General features: G+C 48.8%; 1 protein-coding gene across 1 annotated transcript in view; it reads left to right on the forward strand.

Annotated features, from left to right (window-relative positions):
* The window catches only part of PLXNA4 (plexin A4), a 357,753-nt gene that overhangs the window by 9,466 nt on the left and 325,637 nt on the right, over positions 1-22,650 (forward strand). The window contains exon 2 of the mRNA XM_012806241.2: positions 8,108-8,290. Coding sequence (XP_012661695.1) covers positions 8,108-8,290 — 183 coding nt within the window. The remainder of the gene's footprint in view (positions 1-8,107; positions 8,291-22,650) is intronic.

Consider the following 22,650-nt stretch of genomic DNA (forward strand, 5'->3'; position numbering starts at 1 on the left):
GTGTGTGTGTGCATGTGTGTGTGCATGTGTGTGTTCACACAAGTGTAATTAATGGGAAGAAATTGAGGCTGCTGAACATGAAGAATCTAAAGACTTTTCTTTTCCACATGAGCAGGAAGTTCATGGGCTTTCCTCCCCTTTCCCTTCTAACTTGTATTACTTTTCAAAATTTTAGCTCTTGTGTTCCTATGGGACTAATTGGCCCAAGAAAGGAGGAGGAAGCCCAGTTGTAATGGTGCCTGCAGGCCTCCTTGGGAGGATAGAGTTGGTTGTTTGCAGGTGTCTAGAGAGCCTGGAAGGGCAGGTGCTCCCTTTGAATGGGGGAACCAGAAGGGGGGTGTAATCTCTTTTCCTAAACAAACTCCTGCTGGGGTCACCTGTAAGTAGCCCCAGAAGAAGCCCCTAATTAAGATCAGTATTCTTCCTCTGGACTTGGGGTCTTGGTACCTGTTTTCCCAGCAACCTGGTAAGTAACTAGGGCAGGTACTTCACTACCTGGGCTTTAATGTCCTCTTTTTCAAAATGGAGCTGTCAACTGTTGGTGGGACTGCAAACTAATACATCCCTTTGGGAAAGGAGTATGGAGAATCCTCAGAGAGCACAAAGTAGACCTCCCATTGACTCTGCAACGACATTACTAGGTATCTACCCAGAAGGAAAAAAAAAATCATTTTGTTATCAGGACATTTGTGCTAGAATGTTTATCATTCTATTATTTATCAATTCACAGTCACCAAGAGGTAGAATCTACCCAAGTGCCCATCAGTCTATGAGTGGATTAATAAACTTTGGTACATGTAAACCATGAAACACTATTTAGCATAAAAATGGAGACTTTGCATCTTTTGTATTTACCTGAATGGATTTGGAGATCATTCTCCTAAGTAAAGTATCTCAAAAATGGAAAAGCAAGTACCCATGTACTCAGAGCTATGTTGAAACTTGTAGATTAACAACTACAGGCCCACCAGAGAGGAAAACCCAAATTCAAGAAGGGAGCTGCGGGGGGGGGGGCGGTGTTGGTGCGTTCCCACCAATGGGTACAATGTAGTGGTATATGGGACATTTCCTGGGTGAAGGGCTCAACTACAACTCAGACTTCACCTTAGAAATGCAAACAATGTAACTTAATCACAGGCACCCTCATATTAACCTGAAATTAATAAAATAAAATAAAATGGGGCTGTCTGATTTTATGGTGGTGAGTTATTTCACTCACCTGAAATACGAGTGAGAAAGAGGGCAGCACACTCTTCCGTAACACAGAGAACTTGGTCTTGAGCCCGAATCGCTCCTCTCCCTCTAAGGCTTGCCTGCTTGGAGGGCGGTTGGTGGCCATCCTGCCACCTCCTCAGGTTCATAACCGCAGCAGGATTTGTGTGGCCTTGTCTAGTCATGGCCTGGATCTGTCCCACCCGCTGGGAAAGGGGCAGTTCTTTGGGATGGAAACATGAGACGTTTTCATTTTTATATTCCTGGGGCCTCACCCGGTGCTTGGTGCTCCGTAGGTCTTATGCAAATTAATAAGTAAGGAAAAGTTAATAGCATTGTCTTCATTTAGAGCCTCAGTTTCCCTGCTGAGAGAAGGGGTTCCAGTAGCCTAAGAATTCAAAAGTGTGATGAAACAGTTTCCATATAATGGCCCGGGTGACCCCACAGGTGAGCCTGGGCAAATCTCTCATGTCTTTTTACCCCATATCATGGACAGAAGGGTGATTTCCCATCTTTGGAGAAACGTGAGGCTTGGTGGTACTTTTCCATTTAGGAAGGGCGGGAGAGCTGGTTTTCTCCCAGATGTGAGGGCTCCTCTCCTTGCTGGGCCACAAGAGTTTCCTGCAGACGTAACCTTGCCTTCCAACCTGGGGCCCAGAGTAGCCGGGCAGGTGCATCCCGGGTTACAGGAGTTGGCGGCATCTGCCCATCCCTGGCTCACCTGGTCTGCCTCTTTTGGATCAGTTTGGGATGTTTGTAAACAGTGGATGCCTGGGGTAAGAGGGCAGGCTGAGGCTGTGGAAGAGGCTGCGTCCTGGAGTTAAGCTAATTGGCCCACCGGGGGCTGGACCTTCCGGCCTTTACCTCATTAGCACCGTGCTTGGGCCGCTGAGCTCTGGCTTAGTTCTGACCTTTCCATAATAAGGACTCGATGTAGGGTGTCTGCAAAGGTGGGGCAACTGAGGGCCAGACCCAAAATAGCTTCACCTGGCAGGGGAGGTGCAATCTCAGGAATCAGTCCAGGGACAGGGTTAAGCTGGGATCAGGGGTGATTTCAGTTCAGACAGCTCCCACCCACCTCATCACCTGCGACCTTCAAGATGGATGGGTGTCCATGTCAGGGTGATTGTTGGGGACTTAAAAGTATGTCCTCGGGGTCTGGGGTTGGGAATGATGCTGAGAGGTTCCAGCAGTGATCCCCCCACTATCTCCCAGGTGTGCTCCCTCCTCCAGGCCTTCTCAGGGAGTCTCCATAGAGACTACCAGATACTTCTGGGGGCTGTGGGTGGGTGCTTTGTCTCTCTGGCCCGGACCCTGGGGAGATTGCGGAGTAAGGATGCTGGCAACATTTAAAATCCCCTTTCTGTGGAGATGATAGAGCTTTTTAGAGTGCCAGTCTTTCTGCAGAGTGGGAGCAATTTCCCTGTAATTGGTAAAGTAACCGTAACTGCTCTGTCATTTGTATGTAGCGACACGTAATTGCACGGTAACCTTTGCCGCTGTGCACGAGGGAAGCGCGGTAAGCAATTAGATTGTAATTCAGAGTGTCAGCACCAGCTCACCAGGCCACCTCCACCACCGCTGGCAGGGCCTCTCTGCAGCCAGGTCCAGTTTAGGGTCCTACTCTAGAGTGGGGTGCTTGTTACGTGCCATACTCTGTAGCACCCTCAGCTAGGAAGGGACATCCATGGTGATCTAGGCCAGTGCTTCTCAAACCTTAGCAAGAGTGAGTCCGAATCAGCTGGTGGGGTATTAAGAGGCCCATGTGAAGCCAGAGCCCCCTCCCCAGACTCTTTGATCCAGTAGCTCTGGGTTGGGGCTCCAGAATTTGCATTTCTAAGGAATAGTGCTGGATCTTCTGGTTCAGAGGCCATTCCTCTGTTCCTCCATTCAGCCTTCTTGGCCAAGTAAATCTCTCTAATTCTGAAAGACCTTCAGGAAGTATTACCATTGCTGTTTCATCTTGAAAATGTTAGACCTTTTAATCTTGATAACATCTAGAAGTAGATTCCATGAGTTTCCTCAAAGATGCTGAGACTCACCAAGGTTGTCTGAATTGTCTAATGATGACAAATAACAGTAAAAGCCAACACACCCATAGCACTTACGAAGTGCCAGGCATCGTTTCATGTGTATTAAACCATTTAGTCCTTATTACAGCATATAGTGTAGGTACTGTTGTTATAACCCCCACCCTAGACATGACAGACTGGGAACAGTGTTAAATGGCAGAGCTGGGATTCACACCTAGGCACTCTGGCTCTACCTCAAATACTGTTAGCCACTTTGAAACCCCAGGCTTTTATTTAGTCATCCATCCATCACATGTACCAGGTGGCCATAAAGTCCATGTGCACTTTTAAATTGCACTCTATTTTAAATTGCATATGAACTTTATGCACTCTGTATATTAATCTACTATGAGCAGGTGCTAAGCCAAGGGTGCAAAGATGCATGGTTCCTGTCCTGAAGTCCCTGTCCTCAGAGTCTCTCAAGTGCAGTGGCTCACCCATCTTAATTTACACCCTGTGGAGTCTATGAGGATGTTAGAGGCAGTGGTGAGAGCACAGAGTATCCTCCTGATAGGGACCCAGAGGGCACAGTCCTGTCCAGGCTTCTATGTCTGATGATAGGAATGCCCACATGGGCCCCACATAGTATGAGGTCTGACAATTAAGTGTGTGAACAGATCCTAGAAAAAAATACTACATACCTCATTGTTGAATATCACTATAGTGACCTTCAAAGTACTCTACTTGAGAAGCTGTGCACTGATACCAGTGTCTAGTCCATCCTTCAAAGCAATTTTGAAAGTCTTTTTCTGAAATATCCATCGAAACTGTCATCGTATTACCCCTGCTATCTTGAATGTCATCAAAATGTCTTCCTTTCAACATTTCATTTATCTTTGGGTAAAGAAAAAGTCACTGGAGGCCAGATCAGGAGAGTAGCGAGGGTGTTCCAAGGCATTTATTTGTTTACTGGCTGAAAACCCCTCACAGACAGTGTTGTGTGAGCTGGTGCATTGTCGTGATACAAGAGCCATGACTTGTTGGCCAAAACCTTCTATTTTCAATTCAGATTTTCTTAACTGTTTCTCTATTAATGTTTACTTTGTCTGCTATGCTTTTCACAGTCAGCGGATGATTTTGGTGCACAATTTGGCGAATTTTTGCAATGTTTTCATCAGTTCTGCTCGTTACTGGCTAGTCTACCCTCTCTTTATCAATGACATTTTTTTCTCCCATCAGAAAGACATTGAATCCTTTTGTACACTGCCATTTTCTTCATGGCATTATTCCTATAAACTTGGACTAACATGTCCCTAATTTCTCTGCCACTCTTGCCAAAAAATTTAACAAGAAATTTACGAATGTTTATTCGTTGTTCTAATTCATGCTCTGACATTCTTGCAATGCACACAGAAACATGCAACAACAATGAAGGCCGCTCAGCAGCACACCCCCACACACCGACTAAACACAGCTAGGAGCACTGATATACCAAGGGTAAGAAACCTTACTGATCTGTTGGTACAGTGCTGCTAAAGTAAGCACATGGTGGCAAGTTGGGGAACTTAATTATCAGACCTCAGAGGTTCCCATGCAGTGGAGCCTTCTTCCCTTCCCTTGTAAGAATGGAGTTGCTCTCTAATAAATAAGCATCATAATGGTGGTCATAACTCACTCTTGGGTATTGGTAGAGTGACGGGAGGCCAGCCCTGGGCCTCGGGCATGGCTGGCTCCTTATTACAGCTCAGTCTGGTCCTGCATCCTCTGGCTGTGGCTCTAATCTCACAGTTAATGGGGCCCTGGGGGATGCTGCAGCCAGGGCCAGACCTCCCCCACCGCCCAGGGTGTTCAGGAATCCACACGACTCTCACCTGTTGAAGATTTTGCCAATTAGTCTTCCCTTCCAGGGCCCAGGCTTCCTTGGCATCTGCATCTGGTACCTCCACCTCCCAGGTCTGTGAGCTCTGGGGATCCTCCCTCCTCCTGCTTTGGGGGCCACGATGACCCTATGGTGCAGCTGAGACCCAGCAATGTACCCCGAGCTTGAATGCTGTCCTCTGGTCAGCAGGTAGGCTGGGGCCATTCCTGCAGCTCTGCTAGCCCTCTCTGGGCAAGATTTCCCTTTTAAAAATCCACATGAATGATCTGACATTGCTGAAGGGCTTCCCGGTTCTCCTCACTCCGTTTACCTTATCTACTCCACAGCCCAGGGAAGTCAAGCTCAGAAAACAGCAGGGGTGAGTTGTACAGCTGGACACAACAGAGCTGTCACCTGGACCCAGGTCCTGTGACTTCTTCCTGACTGCTGCAGTGATAAGAATCTGTCCTTCAGCTTTGAGGAGACAAAGAATAAGGCCACCTCATGTCATGGCTGGGGGACCTCAGTGTCCTTACAGACCTGCACTGTGCTTGAGCAAGGGCCTCAATCTTACCTTCATCACCTGGGGCCCGTTTAGAGGGTGAAACAGAGCCACTGGGAGACTCATGGAGAAAGCTGTCCTTGTTCCGGCTCTCACCTGGGCCTCTTGAGTGAGATGCCACAGAGGAAGGGACTCACAGGTCCCTGACTTTCTGGTAATTTAATGACCTGGATGACCAAATGCCTACTATCTTTTCATAGATGGCGGGTGATTTGCTTGTGTTTTGCCTAGCTGAGGGGAAGAATCGTGTTCAGTTCTGGGGGGTAAGTGGCTTAAAATTCCCTGGGTTAATGAGGCACGTGTTGGTGGCAGTGGGGGCAGGGCTTGGAAACCTGAACTGCCTCACTCCTTGCCTCTGTGCAGTGTGAACAATCTTTCAGCCTCATTGACCTGGAAAATGGCCATAATGGGTAAAATATGAAGTTTGCTGCTGGCCGAGATCCTGGCACCGCAATTTAGGATCAAGAATGTCAGGGCTGCCTACTCCTGGTGAGCCAGAGGCAGGGACGGTCAGAGGCTGGGAGGATTCCCGGCACCCCCCGTCTGCCCTGGAAGGCTGGTGGGAAGCTGCAGTTATGTCCTGTAGGAAAAGGGTACCACCTTCCCTCTGCCCAGACTTTTTCTCCTTCCCTTCTGTCCCTCCTTTTCCCTTTCCACCATCTGTCTCCTGTTCCACATTTTAGGGAAGAATGATAAAGATCAGACTCTATCTTGGAATCTCCCTCCTAAATTTGACTCCTTATTAGAGGGAGGGAAAGAACATTTGGCCTGGGCTGTTGAAGCAGACTTTGTGGGAGGGGCCCAAGGCTGTCACGGTATGCAGTGGACATCCACTCTGCATGTGGCCTGCTGGGGCTGGCCCCCACTGTTCCTGCTTCTCCTGGCTGCTGCCACCCCGGCGGGAGCGCGGGGAGATGCTGGGCACATGGTTTTCCAGGATGGTCAGTACTTGCCTGCCCACACCCCTCTGGGAGGAGCCCCCTGAAGCCCCAGACAGCCCAGTGTTGGCAAATTTCATGCAGTCCTGCTGGCCAGAGCCTGCCCAGTGCTCTCCAGATGCCTGTGCTTTTGGCTGGATTGAGGCCTTTAAAAAAGTGACACCTTATATTTTATTTCAGCCCTTTTTTCTGAAAAGTCCAGTGACGTTTACAGGCATGAGCACCATAGGTTTTATGGTAGCTCATCAAAAAACAGGGACCGTTTCCTTCGTCTTTATAGAGTGGAAAATGGAAGTGTGGGAAAGGAGTAACTCTTCTGAGGCCACATGGTTCTTCCAAGAAACAGTGAAAAATCCCGTGTAAGTTCCTGGCACCTCAGGGAGGTCGGTGCCAAACCAAAGCTGCTTGTGGGGAGGTTCAAGGGCTTCCTACTGGCCTCTGGCCACTGTCAGGTCATCACCATTCCCTGGAAACCGGCTGAGACCCTGTTACGTGAGGAATCTGGAGGCCCAGTACAAAAAAGGGAGAGATTTGTCCAGAAGTACAGTGGGGGAAACTGACCCCAGGGCTTTCCTGTTGGTTCCTGAAGCCTGAAACTACTTCCCTGAGTCAGGAGCAAGAGTTGGGTCAGTGTATCTGCTTAGGGAATGTTCTCTCTAAGGAATACTAGTAGTGTTCCCATCAAAAGTGGCTTACAGAATAATACATTTGGGAAAGGCTGAGGTAAAGTTACATGCATTTCTTCCGAAAAAGACTTTGTAGCCTTCTTATAGAACTAATCATTATGACTCTGGTCAAGGATCTGGGACTGTTTCCCAGAACCTTGTCTGAGGAGCCCTTTTTGTGTAGAGTATCTTGTGTAGAGCTGGGGTTTCACACATGACACTGTGGGAAAGGCCAGTGTCGGCATGACAAAGCCAGGGCTCCCCATCTTTGCTGTGTTCTAAAAAAATAGGGAGTCTGAGATGGGAGCTAGTGAAGCACCCCTCTGGCCCACTGAGTGTAGTCCTGAACCCCCCATTCCTCCTTTCCCACAGATCATGTGTGCCCACCTTTTTTGACATGATAGTGTTACTCATGTGTCAATGCTTCTGGTTCCCTATTCTACACTTTTGAGTCTTCACCTGTGTGTCTGCATGATGTGTATAGATATGGAGACCACATCCTTCTCATGCCTGAGCAGCACTGTCTAGAGCCCCTACCTTGGGCTAGCCCTGGACTTTTCCATGGTGGCAATGATGGGCCATCACTGCCACCAAGATGGTGCCTGCAGGGCTTGGGGAAGGGGTGGGGAGCTACAGTGCATGTGGAAAGAGACTGGGGGATTTGTGTTTTTGCCACAATCCTGCGGCCACCTGCTCAGCTGACTAATCACAGCTGACCTAGTTTCCCTGGAGCTCAATAAGGAGGGATTGGTATCAGATGGTCCCTCTCTATGGATTCTTCTAGTTCTATGGATTGTGGACTTAATACTTCTGCCAATTCCCCTGACACTCCCCTATAATTTTTCCCTTTTACTTTTCAGCTCTTAACCATTGATGATAACTTCTGTGGCCTGGACATGAATGCCCCCCTGGGAGTGTCCGACATGGTGCGTGGAATTCCTGTTTTCACAGAAGACAGGGACCGCATGACTTCTGTTATCGCCTATGTCTACAAGAACCACTCTCTGGCCTTCGTGGGCACCAAAAGTGGCAAGCTGAAGAAGGTAGGAAGGAGGTGCAGTCCCTCTGGTCATTGTGAAGGCAGTCTCTCCCCACTGGGACAGATACTATTTCATGTCTTTTTTTTTCTACTGTGGGCCCGTCGGGCCTCTGTGATCCAGATTTGAGCTAAGGAGATTTGTGGCTATTGAGGTTGTGATCATTCACCTTGTTCTTTCTCTGCCTCCATGCTGAAGTTTTGAGTGAGTGTGAGGATTCACCTCCTCCCTAGAGCTGGTGTGCATGTGAAAAGCATTCGTCCAGGCCTAGTAGGTTGTTCTAAATGGCTGACATACTCTGTTCAACTTGGGCTTGAGCCCTAAGGCAAGCGCTTTGTTAGGTCTAGGTGATTGGGCAAGGAGGCAGGTGAAATGTTCCTCTTGCCCCAGTCTCTCTGGCTGCTGCCTTATTTGGAATCCATTCAGGGAACAGATAGAGGAAATGGAGGCCTATTAGAATCACTAAGGGGGCTCACAGCCACGCTGTGGGTGAGGAATTCATGGTGTGGTAGGAGCATGGAAACTGCTTATGATGTGGCAGAGTGCTCTGCCTTGGGGACCGGGCCTTTCCTCCTCATCCTCCAGATGCTGCTGGCTTTGGGACCACTGAATGATCCTGGCTCTGTGTTGGAATATCCAGGAGTGTTCTATTCTTGGACTTCTTATCTCCATGAGTTGGAGCTGACCCTAGAATGTGCTCTCCTGGATTGAGTTAAAAGCTTTCTGAGACTGTAGGCAAGAGGCCCTGACTTCTGCCACCAACCATCGCACTGCAGCCTGCCACACAAAGGCTGTATTTCCTTTCTAGGAAATACGATGGTTCCACGTTGAGGTTGGGCTGGCCTCGTGTAGGCTTCTCTTGGAGCCCCTGGACATTGTGTGGATGCAGCCTGTGTCTGGAGGCACTGCTGGGCTGAGACTGGGCCCTGATCCTCCTTTCACCTTTGCTGTGTTTCTGGGTGTTAGCTCTGGCTGGCCAGGACGAGGTGTCTGTGCCTATTTAGTGGACTGCACCTGCTTTGTCCTCCTCCTGTGTGCAGTCAGCAGCCATTCCTGTGAGTTGACGTCCCCGTGGAGCAGGTTGTGGGACTGGAGTGTGAGGGTGTGGGAGGTGACAGGGGAGGGGCACAGCATGTGTGAGCAGGGGAGGTCTGTGCAGAGCAATGACAGGGGTCATATCTGGGACTAGAAAGCAGGAGCACTGGCGAGTCGCTGTGCCACTCTGCAAGGACCATGCACACAGTCTGCCATGCGTCCAGTCCTGTCCAGGAAGAGGCAACCACCAAATTTGAGGGTACTGTCTCCAGTGTCACAACTAGAAAACAATTTAGCCATCCTCTGCATATCTTTAAGAATCGTATTTCATAGTTTCCTGCCTATCTGAGAAGAATGTAGTGGATGCAGCTGAGCCTTTCTTTGCTGCTGTGGCCTCTTAGTTGTGGTTTCTGCTCACATATCAAACTGAGTTTCCTGGACTCCCGGAGAAGACTCTGCGCCGTGTGGGCATGTTTCCTGCACAGGTGCTGCATGGGATCTTTGCAGCCTTCCTGGTTCTTCCTGTCACTCGGTCCCGCTGAGGAGAGAGGTGCATGCACTCGGGCAGGGACCTTGTGGACATTTCTGTTGGTCCCCAGACCACACAGTTCTTCACAAGGATTCAGTGAGTTCGCTTTGCTGGAAAAGTGAGTTCTGAATACTAGAGGCGTGACCATGTACAAGTCACACCACATGATGTCTGTGACCTGCTTTGCTCACTCCAATGGGTGAGTGAGCCCTACGAGGGTAAATAAGCAAGGCAGTTTGGGGGTGCACTAACTCCTTTCTCCAGCAAGCCTGACCTCAGTGCCATGGAGAAGTGACCTCCTGCCTTACCCTGAAAGGTTCCCACCCACTGAGTTTCCTGCCAGCTGCTGGAGGATCCTTCACCTGTTGGCAAGACAGAGTGGACCCTGGAGGAGTTTTCTTATTATTGTCTGAGCTGGTTGGACAGTGAGTGATGTCAGGAAAATGAACACTGAGAGTTCAGAGCATGTAACAGGTCACTTATTTGCTCTTAGAAAAAAAAGAAGACACGTTTCCTGGCCACAGCTGCATTGCAATCCGAGACAGTCAACTTGCAGATGTGCACTCTTGGTCTGAGGGTGGGTTGAAGTAGATGGTGGCTAGTACCCTCTTGCCTGTGAAAGACTGTGCCCAGGGGGCCAGTGGGGATGAGGAGGTCCAGCAGCCTGGGCACACAGTACACTCAGACAACCCTTCTGGGCAGGCCCAGGAGCAGAATCCAGCAGCCAGCTGGGCAGCAGTGACAGGCCACACCCAAACTGGAGCTTGGGCCTTCATTAAACTACTCCTTGGTATTTCCCACCTTTGCCTCTAGTGGGTTTATATGAGAACAATTCTGTTCCAGCCACTTGGGATGTGTGTCTAATTTCCAGAGAGGTGGTGGGGCCAGCAAATCATAAACATTTGAAAGGCAAGGGTGGAGGGGCTCTGGGGGAGGAATGAGCCCCAGTCCTCCAGGGGAAAGCCAGGCCACAGGGCAACCAACCTTTCTGCTCCCTGGGCTCACAGTGGCAGTTTTTTAATTGTTCTGCTTGAGTTCATCTCTGGCTTTTGCAGGCTCAGTACAGGCAGCCTAGGGGGACAGTCTGAGTTGGGAAAGGAAGGCTGGGCCGCCCAGTCTGTTGTTTGAAATAATAAAAAGCAAAAGCAGCTGGTTTATTTATTTTTCCTAGACAATAGCATTCCTGAGCGCCCCTTGCTCACTGAACACCACGCCCCTTTCCTTGCAATAACTCTGAGTTGCTGTTCCCAGAGGTTATCAGGACCACAGTCACCCTTTGGGCAGAAGCCCAGCCACAGCAAGCTGTTGGGCTGCAGGAGGGCGGGAGGATTGTGCTGGAAGTTTTGTGAGCGCCTGAGACCAGGGTGTGAGAATAATGGAAATCATACTGTAGCCGTAATTACAGAGTTGCCTTCTCTGAGCCCTGTAATAATCTCCTGTGTGTATCGAGGACCTTTCAGAGTTCTTTGCAATATGACAAGAGACTTGAAGTGGGGGTGAAAGTGCTTGGGTGGGAGGGGGCTTGGCGGTTTGCTGAGAGTAGGGGGGTTTGCTGTGGGTTTCAGGGGCCCAGAGCTAGACTGAGCTATCTGTAGGCAGCCCTGAAATTACTGACTTTTCATTTTGTTTGAAAGGTGTGGGTGCCAATCATTTGCAACCTTGCCTTTGATGACCATAATTTCACTCCTTTAGTGCACACATCACATGAGGCAGGGGGAAAGGAGGAGATGAAAGTACCAATTTGGATGTCTTTTATGTTTTCTGATGTGTGTGTGTTATGGGTGGTACATAGCAAGTGTTAAAGCCATGTGTGGCTATGGCATGTGGTGTAGAAATCCTACAGACATCATGAGGTGTCTAGAAACTTAGAAGTAACCCATGGGCTGTTAACATTTTAATGATAGGTAATGATCTTAAGGCAAATACCATCATCGTGCCTTGCTTTAGGGTCAAGTAAACCTAAAGCCTTTGACCCACATTGGGGTCACGAGGTCAGGGTTGTCTCAGAAGGACATCATTTCTTTGCTTAAATATTTCTGCTGGAATCCTTTTCCTCTGTCTCTGTCTTTCCCTGCCTCTTGCTTGCTTTTTACTAAGTGATCATTTTTGTGGCTGCTTTTCAGTAGTGAATTACTGTTGGGCGTTAGTGGGAGAGACTAGTATTCACTGTAAACAAAAACATCGTAAACTTCTGCTTGGAGTGTGATTGCTTATTTTCTTCTGTGAGGTTCTGTGAGTGCATCTTTCCTGGGCTAACCCTTTTGCACATCAGGGGCAGAGCACCCTTGGAGATGCTGGTTAAGCCAAACCCTGGCGGCTATCAGCCTGTTGCAGGGCCTGAGCTCAGGTGTGCGTGCACGGGCCAAGGCGCTTCAGCCTCTCTGGGTAGGAATTGGGCACACGTCCGTGTGGAAAGTCAATAGGAGTAGATAACACAAAAACCCTTCTTATTGGGAATTGTTGTGCAGATTAATTTAATCTTCTTGACTTTTTTTTCTTGAGTGTATTTTAAAATTAATTTGCTTGTGTTCCCTAGACCCTCTGCATGGGTCCATAAGGGGTAGTGGGAGACCACCTGGGCTTGAGGGCTATTCTGAACATCGCTTCTCAGGAAATGATGCTGCGTGTGTGTGCGTGTGTGTGTGTGTGTGTGTGTGTGTGTGTAATACTGGAACGGCAAAGCAGTATCAGATCAGAGTCCAGCTCCTGCTTTGCTGCTTCCTAAATGTATCTAGGAATTTGTTTTAAAATTCCTTTGGAAATTCAAATCCACTTTAACTAAAAGTAAATTCATGCCGCGTGAAGCTATCCTGATGGATGGAAATGTCAGGAAATCAGAAAGACAGCAGTGCTGGGACTCCACACTGCCGAGGCACCTGTGATGAGGTGGAGGGAGAGGACCTGAGGCAGGGCTGGGGCAGGTAGCTCCGCTCTGCCACACAAGCAGATAGGAAAAGAAACGTGGCAGAATCTGTGCTGACTAATTTCCGTGAAGGAAAAAGACCGTCAGAGGATTTTTGTCCGTTTTCTCTGTATTGTTTCTGTATTTTCCACCTCTGGTTTTGCAAATATTAAGTCTGCTTGGATCTCAACCTTCGAGTTTCATGAAGGAGAGGCTGAGACTGAAGGTGTTCCAGGAGAAGAGTCTGCAGACCAGTGGTGCCACCTCCTGCCCGACGTCACATCTGACCAGGGACAGAGATGTGATCTGTCATGAATCCTTGCTACCTCAGGCCACTTTTGCCTGATGCCAACCTATCCATTTCTCATGGGCCATTCTCCTTCCCTTCAATCTCTTCTGCTGTGTTTAAGTTTTTTTCCATGTTGTGCCCAGTAGATCTGGAGAGGAACTCAGCTGATCGATGTCCTCTGAGCATATTTTATATTCTGGAGCACTGTTAAGCCCTGGCTCAACCATCCTTTTAATAGAAGTGCATCCCGCTGACCCTATTTTCTTACCCCTTCCAATTTCTCACTACTCTGCCCTTGGGCCTGCCTGCATGTCCCCAGAGGGATCTCAAGGGGTCACTCAGAGCTGCCCTGCACAAGCATGGGGCTGTGTTCCCACCAGGAACACCGATAGCTGAGCATTGGTGCCTCCTCCTCCCAAAACATGCATTGAGCTCCCAGTAAATGGTACCTCGGGAACACTCATCATTCTATTTTCCAAACGATCATTGCTTGTGCACATGATTTGAGGGGATTGTTTTAAATGAGCTTTGCCAATTCAAGATTTATTGATACATGTGCCACTTTTTAGAATCATATGTGTGTGTATATATATTATATATACACATTTGTGTAGAGAGAGCCTGATCATAAATTAAAATGCAAAGACATTAAAATTGAAGAAAGTGCTACAGAAACCCCCCAAATCATAGAGCACATTCAGTCAGCTGATACACAAATGTCAGACACACTGAAGGAATTTATCCAGTGACACATGCAATTGAAGTAAAATATTGTGCTTTACAAGAATATATCATTAAAATGAAAACTAGCAGCGTATCAGGAGTCTGGCCATGTAACCAAGACAACAAAGATGAGAGAGGATGAAAGACATGATGTACAGAGATGAGGGCAGAGGCAAGACGAGGACATGGCCCTAGTGTCCGCGGTACCCTCACTGTGGGGCACGTACCTGCTCGGCTCTGGGTGGGAGAGGAATAGCATCTTCATGTGAGGACAGAGCCAGAGGAGGTTTTCATTGCTGCAGCTGCTGTGCTTTGCCCCACCACTTTGATGGGAAGGCCATGGCCATGGGACTGTCCACAGTGCATCAGTTGGTGTTCTGACTCGGAGTCTCTCAGAGTCCGTGCTTGTTCTTAGGGGCCTTCCTGTGAATGCAGCCACTGGGCTGGCTTCCTGGTATCATGGTGCTTTGTGCAGAAGCTTTGGCTTCTCATAGGAGCCTTCATGGTGACTTTTAAATAGAGCTCTCAGGTGTTCCATATTTACTCTGTACCTTCTGTCCTGGGCCAGGGGACACACATGTATAAGATATCCATTGCTATATAACAAACTCCCCCAAACACAGAGGCTTAGAACCATATTTACTATCAGTTTCCATGGGCCAGGAATCTGAGGATGGCTAGCAGGGTCCTCTGGCTTAGGGCTGCTCGCAGGCTACAGAGAAGGTACTGGCTAGGGCTGCAGTCGCATCGCCCCCAGGCTCAGGCCAGAATACAGGGGGTCCACCTCCAAGGCCCCTCCCTGGATGTGGACAAACCTTGGGGCCTCACTGGCAATGTCAGCTCTCTGCCCCATGGGCCCATCTGTGAGGGTTATTGACAGAACTCACCAACACGGCAGCTGGCTTCTCCAGAATGAGAGCTGAGCAGGGAGACAGAGAGGGAGAGAGACACCAAGACAGGCTGAGCAGGATGAAAGCTGTTATCTTTTTAAACCCAATTTCAAGCTTTGCTGTAATCAGTGTGGTAGGAGGCAGCTACTTGGTCCAGATCACCAAGGTCCAGGTGGCCATTTGGTCCAGTCACTCCGGGGACAGACTCCACCAGGGTTGAGAGTGGGGAGGTAAGGGCCTTTGGAGGCCTTTGTTCTGGGCCATTGAACCAGTGCTTTTGAACTTCAAGTTTACTTTTAGTGGTGTGGACAAGGGCAAGACCTTGATCAGAAACAGTGGCACAGAATCATGGCCTCTAGGTTCCGGTTGTGCAGACAGGTTAGAGAATCCTGGAGGAGGCAAAGCAGCTGCCACAGCCCCAGCACCAGGGTGGGCATCTCCCTCAGCCAGGAGGCCTGGAGCCTGGGCAGGCATGGCAGGTGCCGATGATCTAGGTGGAGGGTGTTGGGGATGGTGGTGGAGAGAGACTCAGATGTGGACTCAGCCATGGATCAGAGTGTGCGTGTGTGGCATGGACAGTCCATGCTTCTTACTTTGGCCTCTGTGGGGAGGCACTTTCCTCCTTAGGAAGTGGTTGTTTTCCTTGTGAGTGGGGCTGGCAGAGAAGAGGGGATGTGAAGGAAGCTAACGTGCTGTGAACACTGTCTGGGTGTTTTGCGTAAACACCCAAATGTAGGGGCCTCACTGGCAATGTCAGCTCTCATTATTATGCCCCTACGTTATCATAGGTAATCCTCAGCATTTCCTTGGGCTGAATTTTACAACCTTCATTTTACCCATGAGGAAAGGGGTTGACTTCCCAGACTCACACGAAGGAGTCCAAGGTCGACCCCTGTCTACAACATCACAGACTCTACCAGAGGCCTTGCTGTTGGGCTATGGATTAAGGCACCTCCACAACTGTGAAAGGAGGTGGTCACTCGGCCTTTGGTACCTGGCCAGGTGCCCACTGGGCAGAACCTTCTTTCATTCATCTGTCCCTGCACTGCTTAGGGCCTCGAGGTGCATGCCTGTGGTGGTTGTAACTGATTCTCCTGTCTCCAGGCGCTCCCCCCTGTAATTCATCCTATAGAGTACGACAGGTTCCTCTTCCTAATGCAGCTCCAACCTGCTCAGCCTCCTAGGTAAGAAAAGCAAGGCTGAAGTTGCCTCACCCAACCTTTCGAGCCCCCACACCCGCAGTCCTGCCACAGATAAGTGGGCTCTGACACTGAGAACACAGGTCCCCAGCTCAGCCCTTCAGCTAGCAGCTGCCTGGCCTTCAGGCCCTGAGGCCTTTATATTTGAGTCTCTAGAGCCCTGGATAAATTTAGACACCAAGGCAGAGGCTCTGACCTGAGAAATAATGGGATCCCACCTCCACGCTGCTCACGCGTCCCCAGCCTCCCTCCACAGGCAATTTTCCTCTCAAGGAGCAATTATGTGGCATTTAGATCCCATGGCAGAGTGGGAGGTGGCCGTGGGGAGGGCGGGAGGGTTTCTGGAAAGCAGACAGGCTGTGCTTTTCCACTTCCTATTGACCCACTGCTCAGGACAGGCCGGGCCTCTCTGTCTCTTGGTTTCTCACTAGAATCCTCCCTGGCAGCAACCTGCGACTCTGGATGATTTTTTCCGTCACAGGTCACCCAGAGTCCCTGTCCTTTCTCACTGGAAGGTGGCTGTCTCCACTTGGTCAGAGGTGATAGCAGCTTTGCAAGGCCTGTGGCGCAGAGGCCTAACTCCACCATCCCATCCTCCCGCCTGTCACCTGCCCCTCCTACACACCCAACCTCTTCTCCGTTCTAAACGCTAAGCCCTCAGACCCCAGCCTCTCGGCTCTTCTCTGGACCCTTTTGCTACTTCCCTCACTTTCCCGCCCTCAGCCCTTGCTTCTCCCTCCTGTCAGGGTGTAGGATTGTACTTCTAACTTACCGAGATTGGACGACTGTGGGGCTAGGGAGGCCCGGGCGGCACTGGCTCCACAGGTTCTTTATAGATTTGGGGACTTGAGGGAACAGTGTGATTGGATGAGGGCTCAAGAAGACTGCCCGGCAGAGATGTGCTTGCTTAGTCCCTTACATAGTCAAATCTCCTTTTAAAAGAACGCAAAAGGCCAATAAAGAAGAACACCCTCACCCACCCCACCCTGGCCACCCCTCGCTGCCCAGTGCCGGGCGTGCCCTTTTCCTCATTGCTCAATGTGAGTCAGGGGTTCTGGAGGTGAAGGGGGGACCATGGACCTCACAGCCTGGGTTACGGCACAGCAGGGTCAGGACTTGGGTCCATTGTGTGGACCTGCTCTGTCCTGTTGGTGCCCATGTGAATCCCCTTAACAAAGATTTGCCGAGGATGGGTCTGAGAGAAGTGTGATCCTTCCCCTCCCTAGGAAGGGAGATCCCCCTCTCCCTTCCTAGGCGCTGCCCTCTCAAACTTCCAGCATCCCTAGTGCCTCACCTGGTCCCAATTTTTCTGCTGGGACTTTTTCTGAGTCCCCTTCTGGAAGGTTCTTTCTCTCCTGGAGAAGGCTCCTGAGGCTTTGGAGGCAAGGATGTTGGAAGAGAAGGGGACGGGTTGTCTTTCTGCTTTACCACTAATGTTTCTCCACCGAGATGCATGTGTGCCCAAGACAGATGGCTTGAGAGTGCAGAACGACGCCAAGCTGCCTCCTGACTTGCCTTCATCACAGCACCCCAAACTTAAACCAGATCCTACTGCATTCCAGGCACTACTCAAGGCAGTCTTAGATGCAAGTTGCATTTTCAGCTTCTGGCAGGATTATACCTAAAATCGAGTGGGCATCGTATACACATCGTGGTTTTTGGTAACAATGGAGATGGTTCAGTATCTTCAGTTCACTGTAAGTCAGTAAATTGTTGACCTTGATCTTTCTGCTTAATTACCCACATTTCCTCCAGCAGTAATTCAGCTCTGTCCCTTTTGTTCTTCCTTCCCCTACAGAGCCTAGGATTTATCCATGATTTTCTATCAGAAACAGGATTCCTATACGACAGGTTTTTCTCATGATGGATAAACAGATTTTTTTTGAGAAGTTGTGCATAATTATATAGCTGTATTATAAAAGAATAAGTTTAGCATACATAGAATATTTTATTTAATCTTTATTATTAAAGTTGTGCTGCCCAGACATACCACCTTGGGAGAGAAAAATACATTTTAAACATCACATAAAGGAATGAGTCTTCCTTAGATCCAGTGGGGTTTAACCAGGCAGGATTGGCTTAGGCCCTGGGTGGATCTGAACTTGCATGTTGTTGACGTGAAGTGCCCTCAGCTGGTTAGAGCCAGGGTGGCAGCTGGGGACACCAGACCCCTATATGACCGAGGCAGGGCAGTGACTGAAGAGACGATGGGAGGACTGACCACCTCCTTACCCCCATGGGACTGTGGTCTTCTTGTCTAATGAAGGGTTACAGGACTTTGGGTAGCAAACATGGATTCATTGAAAGAAGCCAGTGACTTGTTTTCTAAAATGAAGAATCCTTTTCTAAAATTAATAGCCTTGTAATGTATCCATTTTGCCAATTTGAGTTTTATTTGGTCACACTTTGATTGCCTAGAAATAATAGGCAACAGAAAATTTCACCATTATAGTTGAGACATTTTTCTGAAAGGAATTTGATCATTTTCTTCATGGAGAAAATGCTGTTCATTAATATAGTTGGATCTTTCCCCCCAGTGTATCTAAACCTTTTCCCAATTAAACTTCCGGTGCCCCACAGTACTGCCCTGAAGGTAACAAGTGCTGAATAAAGAAATGTTATTGGAGATTGGCCACTGGCGGTTAGGACCTTATAGTGCCTGTCCATGTGTATACGCCATCGTAGGCTAAGTTATCTTTTTGTGGTAACAACTCGGGATTTAAGTGGCTCGAAGAAGCTCTGCTCTACATCATCAGTCTGGGTCAGAGGCTGGGACATGCCCATTTTGGGGTGAAGGAAAAGAGAAAAGGCAGAGCTGTGCCATGGCGTGAAGGCTGTGGCTTGGTGGTGGCACACGCTGGTGTCGCTCCTGTTGTATTGAATGGTGTGGGAGTTATAACCCTGCCACAGACAGAGACCTGTGTGCAGACGTGTAGAGAAGGGAAGAGAGTATTTTTCAATAATTTGTCAATATGGCTTGCCATTAGGATGACTATTGTGAACGTCAACATTCCATTAAGAAACACCTTCTTGGTCGTCCATAATGTGCTTGGTGTTTCTTGACTTAAGAGCTTATGGTCATTTCCTGTTTAATATTAGAGAAGAAATGTGCAAAAAAGACAGGATATGGCTGATTTGGTATCATCCACCTTAGACATAGTATTAGAGGCTTTTTTTAAAGTCTAACTAAACCTTCTCTCGGGTTGTCATTTTGTGTGTTATGTGATTTACATTTTTCTCCTAAAGTTGAAATTAGAGTTGTTCATTGTATTTCATTAGAGTCAAGCTCTGGGCATTAGTACCTTCCTGAATTTGGTTTTCCTTAAGAGGGAGAGTACTTTTCTACTAAATGTAATGATTAGATTGTACTCAGCAGATGTCTCTTGGATAATTTAATTATCCAAATATATTGAATCATTTCCTTTACCTACAATTAAATAGAGATTTCCAAATTAATTTTCCTTAAGTAATTTAACTTCCAAAGATCACCCCCTACTTTTTCTCTGACCCCACTTTGTTGACCATGAGCTTCAAAAACGCACCCCAGACACAGACGGGATATTACCCTTGGAACTCCATTCCTCTGGGCAAGGAACTCCAAGCTGACTACTGACTCAAGATGAGCTCCAGACCTCTTTGCTGCGTTCCCTGCTTCTCTCTGGAAAAGGCAATAGACACGTGGAGTGGGAATCTGGTGTGGAGGCAGCCATTCTGCAGAGTGGTTTGAAGAAAAATTGATTTTTAGCTCTCAGAATCATTTTGTAGACTGCCAATTCTTGGCTAACGTGTCTTAAACTTACATGGCATTGACAGTGCATGAGGAAACATCCATCATCCTAAACTGGGCAACATGATATGTATTTTCATGGCTGAGCTAGTGGCAGTGATCGGGAGGGCCTTGGCAGTCACAGAAAGCTTCTAAAGAGTTGCCTGGTGGCAATTATGGTAGGAGGGGCTCTCCGATGCTTTCTAAACTCTTCACCTTCTATTTTCAGGTAGATAAGACATATACTCATGCATGCATGCCCCCCCCCCACGTGCACAGTCATAAGTCTGCATGTGTACCTGATTCTCACGCACACCTATGACACTTAGGCACAGCCAAGTGCACCCAGGCATGCTCACCTAGCAGCCCGCAGACCCTTCTCTGCACTCAAGCCTGGAGCTGGTCACCCTCTTAGTTAGAGCGTCTGCCTCCCTCATGCTCTCTCTGGGAAATTAGCAGCATACCCTCTAATCAGGTTACCTGTGACTCGCCCACTTCGGCTTCAAGATGATGACAGAGTGGAGCTATTTAGCTGTCAAATGCTCTGACTGTTACCCAGATGGACGGGGCCTCAGCCATCAGGGTGGTTGCCTTCTCCTCTGGCTGTGGTGGTAATGAGTCTCCCAGTTGCTTTTTTAAGTGCTTCTTACATCTGCCTTTAATTTTAATTTTAATGCCTCTTGCTTGGTGACCTCGCTTCCTGGCAGCCAGCCTAAGTGTGATTCCCATAATTAGCTTAGTGATAATTTAATCTCTCTGCTTTAAATTTGATTGTTTTGAGGGACTTGGGTCTGGGGACAGGGGAAAGGGGACCTTTGCTCTTTCCTTGACCTTTGCTTTTGTCTGGATTCTTGCTCTGTCCAGGGGCAGAAGTGAAAGGAAGCAGCAGGGTTGGGGGCTGGGAATGGGGAGCCTGGAGGCTGGGAACTGGGGGCTGGGAGCTGGGGTAGACACACTGCTAGAGTGGTCCGGCCTGTGGCAGGAAATGAAGTTCACTTATCTCCCTGACATCCCTTCTTCTCTGGGGGGTCCCCTTCCTTTGTCCTCATTTTCCCCCTGAAGATGAAGGCGTGTAAATGTAGGTACACACAGAGCTCTCAGATGCTCAGGGGAGGAGCAGCTTGAAAGTGGGAACAGAATATGCCTCCTCCAGTGGTCATGGCAACCATTTCTCAAGCCTAGGGAAGGCGAGGAGGAGCCAAGAAAGTCACTCCCACAGCTGCTCATGGCACCCTGGCAGTGTTCATACCCAATATGTTTGAGCAGTAAACATATTAACGCATGCACCCTCCACTTCTCTTAGGAATGAGTAATAGGACTTCACTTTTGCAGAACATTCTTTGATTCACTAGGAGGAAAAACTAATAAAAATGAAGAAGATGGGGAGGCTCTGTATGACTTTCTGTGTTTAGTAAACTTCTAAAAAGAGTCATCAGACTCCATGCGTGTGAATAGCTCTGTCAACCCAGGCAGAGTAAGATGCAGAGGGTGGAAGGTCCCAGATATGAGGTCTCCAGGCATAATATCAGAGGCTCCAAATAGATGCAATAGTCAGTCCTAGTGGGATTTAATTGTGTGTGTGTGTGTGTACACGCATGCACATATGTACTTAATATCTCTTCGAAAGAACTTTGGGGAGCCCACTGAAGATGGTGAGACATAATTTATCAGAATCACCTTGGCCGCTCACTGAGCCCCTCACACATGTGGGATGCTGCAGTTGGGTGAGCCACCTGGGTGAGGGTAGCCAGATAGGCAGGGCACACTCAGCTCTGCAAAGCTCAGGTTCCCTCCTACTGTCTCCTGTAGGCTGGAAACAAGGGGTTCGATTTATGAGCTCACTTTTAATTATAAGAACAGAACAGCAGAAAAGAAAAAATCTCATGTTGCCGCTGCAGGATAAATGGTTTACAATCTGAACTAATTTTGTTTCTTCCCCAAATGCCCCAGTGCCGCAGGTGGTGTGTGTGTGATCTGACCTTGGCCCAGGGCCATGTGCCTGACTCCCATCTGGATTCTTCACTCCCATAGCGGACCCTGCCGCCACCCTTTGGGCCCCGCTGCACAGCCCCAGGGCCTCCTTCCAGGCGCCCAGCCCTGTCCTGTCTCTTGCCGTTTCCTCTAGCAGCTTTCTCTAACGTCTTCCCTTGAAGAGATGCTGCCAGTTCCACTCTAAGTTACTTGCAGAAGTTTCCTTCCTTTAACCGCAATAATGTTCATGCTGCCTTTGGAAGGACAGATTTGATTTTGGTGGTCACCCCACATTCTCAGTACGTTTTGATTTCTCTGACAGTCTCTCATTACGTTCCCTGGGCTCTTCCCAGTCCGGAATTTATCAGCCTCCCAGCCCTTGTTCTCAGGGAGCTGATACTCTCTAATACGACTGAAACTGACACAGGGGTGGCCCTGGCGTGCTTGGATATAAACCTGGCCTTTTTTATATGACAACATTTATTCACCGTCACCATCCATCAACTCTAGCGGTGTGATACGGACCACTCTCTTCTGCGGGGTCCTGCCTTCTGCAAGTACCAATGTTTATTTGACATTTAGAAATGTATTTCCTTCTTTTTGAGAGGTGTCAAGTTCATTTTTCTTAGTCACTTTCATATCCTCCTTGGTCGGAAAGGCTCCTGGGGCGATGTCCATTGGCTACAGAAGCAAGAGGGAGGGGTCCTCACCCAGGGGAGGAGCTCCCTACCACTGCCCCCCAGAACTGCTTTTGGGTAGCATGGGAGGGCCCGCTGTAGCCTCTTTGCTCTGGGAGCATGAGAGGGAATCTGACCACAAAACACACTGAAACCCTCAGCAGATCTAGGCAGCAAAAGTCCCCAGCTAAGAAAGCCAGAAAACCAACGGCAGAGCCATGGAGATGCCACCGGAGCCAGTGGGAGGATATGGGTGTACACCCAGTGACAGGTTCTTGTCCCTTTCTGCCCCTGATTCACTGTGAGGGGCAAGGGACCCTCACTCCCCTCGGCAGGACCAAGGACTTATGTGAAGTAAACAGCAGAGCGAATGCACCCTAGCCTC

The sequence above is a fragment of the Otolemur garnettii genome, unplaced genomic scaffold (assembly GCF_000181295.1).
Source record: "Otolemur garnettii isolate 467f Iridium unplaced genomic scaffold, OtoGar3 scaffold00049, whole genome shotgun sequence".
Taxonomy (NCBI): domain Eukaryota; kingdom Metazoa; phylum Chordata; class Mammalia; order Primates; family Galagidae; genus Otolemur; species Otolemur garnettii.